Here is a 4,503-nt window from a genome sequence, read left to right as displayed (position 1 = left end):
GCCACACACACACACACACACACACACACACACACACACACACACACACACACACGCACACAGAGAGATAGACATATATGCTAAAACTTCCGGAATTGCAGCTTTGCTTTCAAAATAAAAGCAGAAAGCTCGAAAAGACACGGCGATACCGTGTATGGTATATGGCTGTGAAAACGATGTGCCATCAAAATTAAATAGTTTATTTCTACTGACGACTGAATAGTCTTCTACGTAGATGTTTACCATTTACTTTTACAATATGTTCTGCACTTATCGTTTATACTGAAAGTAGTTGAGCGGAAGTCAACATTTTTAGGCAATCCATATGACTTGTTTAGCACTGTACTGTGATGAGTATGTGTTGTTAGCGCCGTTAGTCTACACCTGCAGAGTAACAGGTATACCTGTCTATCATGATAATGTTATGACTGTCGATGTAAGCTAGCTGTCAGACTTAAACGTTGCCACTTAGTCCAACTGTAACCGTCCTTGTTGTCGCGGCGGCGATAACATTAGCTTAACGTCTTATCATGTGGGTGTTCGGTTACGGGTCTCTGATATGGAAAGTCGACTTCCCTTACGAAGAAAAGAGAATTGGCTACATTAAAGGCTTCAGTCGCCGGTTTTGGCAGGGCAGCACGGACCACCGGGGAGTACCGGGTAAGGTGAGTAAACGTTAACGCTTTGGGACCCAGTCTATGTTTGGGACCAACGGATTGCGTCAGTCACAATAACTAATGCAATGTTGCCCCACTGAGTTTAATAATGTGTGGAGGTCACGTTGCGTTGCCAAGCAGGGCGAAAACCGGGCGCAAGCACATCTGAAAGAGCTATTCTAAATATGCCATTTAATGGTATAAGTTACTGATAAGTCCTTTGTAGATTCCTGAATTGTAGTTAATTGTGTAAACACAGAAAGAAAAATTCACATTAAAGTGTGTTTATATTGTTAACTTCCTGTAAAAAACACACCTCATGTGGGCTGTACCAATCAGAAAGCAGTATCTGAGTATATAGTAACAATGCTATTACCATCAAGAGTTACTACAGTAAAGTTACTGAAGGGAGGAGAAGTTTCAGAGATCTACTAGTCATCCTTATCTTTTAAAAAGAGCTGGACCACATACAGCAGCTCATTACTATTTCTTGACAACTATTATAGGGATTTATACTATTCATTACAAGTTATACATTAGTACACACCTCATATTATTCCCACAACCTTTTCCTGTAATACTGGTTTCTTTTGAACTTTTTCATGACCTACTTGGTTACTTAAATTTGTTCCTCTGTCTATGTCTTTTACAGCCTGGCCGGGTTGTGACACTGGTGGAGGATCCTGAGGTGAGAAATACTCCTCCTAAACTTAATGCTACCATCCATTATGTTGTAAGAGAGCTCCAGTTAATGATTATTTTCATTATTAATTAATGTGATGATTACTGTCTTGATTAATTAATTATTTAAGCAATAAATTAGCAGAAAATAGTGATAATATGGCCATCCTAGCCCAAGGTGATGTCTCTGATCAACAGTCCAAAACCCAAACATATTCAGTTTACAGAGATATAAAACAGAAAAGCAGGAAATAATTCCACTGGGGAATCATCTCACCTTGTCGTTTATCACTGTATTAGTGGCTATAATTAAAAGAAGACTTGCAGTGTGGAAGCCAACAAACTAACAGTGCAATGAAGTGAGCAGCAAGATTGTGAAAATGAGGTTGCTCTTTTTTTTTCTTTTCTTTTTTTGTGGTTCTTTGTACTAAAGCATAAACAGTGCCAGTGTTGACGAAATACTCTCATTTGGAATTTCATAGAGTTAAGGAGTCTTTGCTAACAAGGTCAACAAGAGTGTGTGCTGCTCCAGAAAGAAGATGGCATCTTATACATCTGAAACAAAGGACAGGACAGTGTGTTATGACCTTGAATGGGAGATCGTTTGTTGCAGTAGATGGGGAAGAGATAGAGAGATACAGAGTGCGTCTTGTGATGTAGTGACAACACGGTAACCATCTAGAAAACATGTCTTTAGAGGTGACTGATGACTATCTAAAAAATGTCATTGGTGAGTTTGGAATCGGTTGAATGGTTCATCATCATCTAAAGCAGTCACAGGATGTGGTTGCATCTATAGAGCAATATATGAATCTGAATCTTTAATGAATTAATTGATTAATTGCTTGGTCTGTCCTCAGATGTCTTTTTTGGTCCTAACAACAGTCCAACAGCTAAAAATATTCAGAAAAGGACCCCATTTTACATTGGTATTGAAGACAGTTTCAGTCTGGATTAATAGTATATAGAATAAAAGTAACTAAGTATTGGTTACACTTATTTCAGCCAATTATTTTCTTGGTTAATCAATTAATTGGTCGATCTAAAAAATGACAAATAATAAAAAAAAACCATCATTGTCTCCTTAAGCTTAGGTTGCTTGTTTATTTGGTGTATTACTTCAAATCTAAATATATAATATTCATGTTACTATAAAATGAAAATATAAAATTTACTTAAATGGTTAGTCAACTAATCGATTACTTGACCGATCAAGTGTAGTTAGTACTAGACGTTGCAAAAGAGAGAAGGAACTTTGCTTCCACACCTGTCTGTGTGGAGTTCATCACTGTGTACTCTGTCCCATAGATGTCAAACCCGCTCCTTTGTTTTCAGGGGTGCGTTTGGGGCGTTGCCTACAAGCTGCCGACGGGCCGCGAGCAGGAAGTGAAGAGCTACCTCGACTACCGAGAAAAAGGTGGTTATCAGGTCATCACAGTGACCTTTCACCCCCGTCCGCCTCTCTCTCCCCCTCCCAACCAGACGCTGCTCTACATCGGGTCTCAGGACAATCCGGACTACCTCGGCCCCGCCCCTCTGGAGGAGATAGCCAACCAGATCATCAGCTCTACCGGTCCAAGCGGGCGTAATACGGAGTATCTGTTTCAGCTCGCTGATGCTGTGAGGACAATTCTGCCTGAGGATTCAGATGCCCACCTGTTTTCTCTAGAAACTTTAGTGAGAGAAAGGCTACAGCGTGGGCTGAAACACTCGCACACTCAAACAGGTTGATTGCGATTAAATAAAGAACAAGTCTTGATCAATACCAGGCTGGATTTTGGCGAATAAACTCAGGGTTTAAGATACATGTGGGGCCAGTCAGGATATTTGTGGGGTTCAGAGAATATGTTGACAGTCTGTTTTCATTAGTGTCACACTGCAAAGAAATGTCACCATTTCATCCAATGCAGAAAACATACACCACGCTGCAAATAATGTAGTAATAATATGAACTGAAAGCTGCTAGTAAATAGGACAAACGAAAAAACATAAAAGGTACTGTAACTGGGATCCAGATTGCATGTTAAATAATCACAAATACACTGAATAAACTTGTAGGGATAATCACTGTATAATATTCACAGCACAAATGAAGGATGTCTTGAATGAATAAATACTGTATATTCTGAGTAACCATAGAGGAATTCACAGATGCATGTGGTCTGTTTTTATGTGTTTTATGTATGTGTGCTCTGCTATTATATGCAGTATGGTGAAATGTTGTGCCCATGCAAAATTTCCAGAAGGGGTTTTTTTGTGAAAAGATGGAATCCAGAGCAGTTTTGGCACATTTAAAACCCCGTCAGGTATTGGTTATTTCTGTAAAACGTTAAATATTAATGACAAAATAAGAAACAGTGAAGAAACCATCTATACCAGAGAGAGAGAGAGAGAGAGAAAGCACTCCCAAATTAAGCTAATCTGCTTCATCAGGACTACGTGCAGTTTGATCAGATATGAACACCAGAGCTGGTAACATGAACAAACAGCCCCACAACTTTCTTGTGTTGCTAAATCCTGATTGGTGCACAGAAGTGTGTCACCTCACCTTTTTCAAGCTGAGCCATGTTCACTTTCAAACCAGTTAGACGAGCTCAGTGAAAAACGGCTGACACAAAAAACAGAAACAACCAAAACTGTTTCAACTATGGATGAAAATGTTTTTTCTTCATTTTGTGTTCAGGGTCTCTAATATGGCTAAGCTAATATGGCTTTAATGATGATGGTGTTAGGTTAGTGAAAGCCTATGTTATGTTTCACCTCGGCTCACAAAGAACATAAAAATATCTCACCTATCTTTAGCTAAGCTAGCAGTGGCTTGTGGTCATGATTACCGTGAACCTGATGATCCAGCTTTGGTAAATACTCTCTGTCTCGCCTCTTGATGTGAAACGCAAATTTCAAGTAAAGTATAATCATCATACCACTCTAATCATGTTGTCAAGTACTCAGGTGCACCTTGTTTTTCCAGACTCCACTTGTACCTTGTCTCAGTATCTGTTGGTACCCGCTGATATTCCAGCATTATCTACCAGCTACTAAAAATGGTGACAGGCCTATCTGTCTGTCTGCAAACATATGCTCACACATATGCACAGTTGCATTTACTGTAGTAGCATCTGTATCACATGTTTGAGCTCTCTCTCCCTCTCTCTCTCTGTGCAGA

At 39.5% G+C, this 4,503-nt stretch overlaps 1 protein-coding gene across 1 annotated transcript; it reads left to right on the top strand.

Moving 5' to 3' along the window:
* The first annotated feature begins 302 nt into the window (after positions 1 to 302).
* Positions 303 to 3,487, top strand: chac2 (ChaC, cation transport regulator homolog 2 (E. coli)). The gene is made up of 3 exons (XM_018699324.2): positions 303 to 665; positions 1,309 to 1,344; positions 2,673 to 3,487. Exons 1-3 carry the CDS (start codon positions 531 to 533, stop codon positions 3,066 to 3,068), a joined length of 567 nt encoding a protein of 188 aa, XP_018554840.1. The 5' UTR covers positions 303 to 530; the 3' UTR covers positions 3,069 to 3,487.
* The last annotated feature ends 1,016 nt before the right edge of the window (positions 3,488 to 4,503 follow it).

This window comes from Lates calcarifer, linkage group LG23, assembly GCF_001640805.2.
Source record: "Lates calcarifer isolate ASB-BC8 linkage group LG23, TLL_Latcal_v3, whole genome shotgun sequence".
Classification (NCBI taxonomy): Eukaryota; Metazoa; Chordata; class Actinopteri; family Centropomidae; genus Lates; species Lates calcarifer.
Note: the sequence above shows the minus strand (reverse complement) of the source record. Positions and strands in the feature narration are given on the sequence as shown.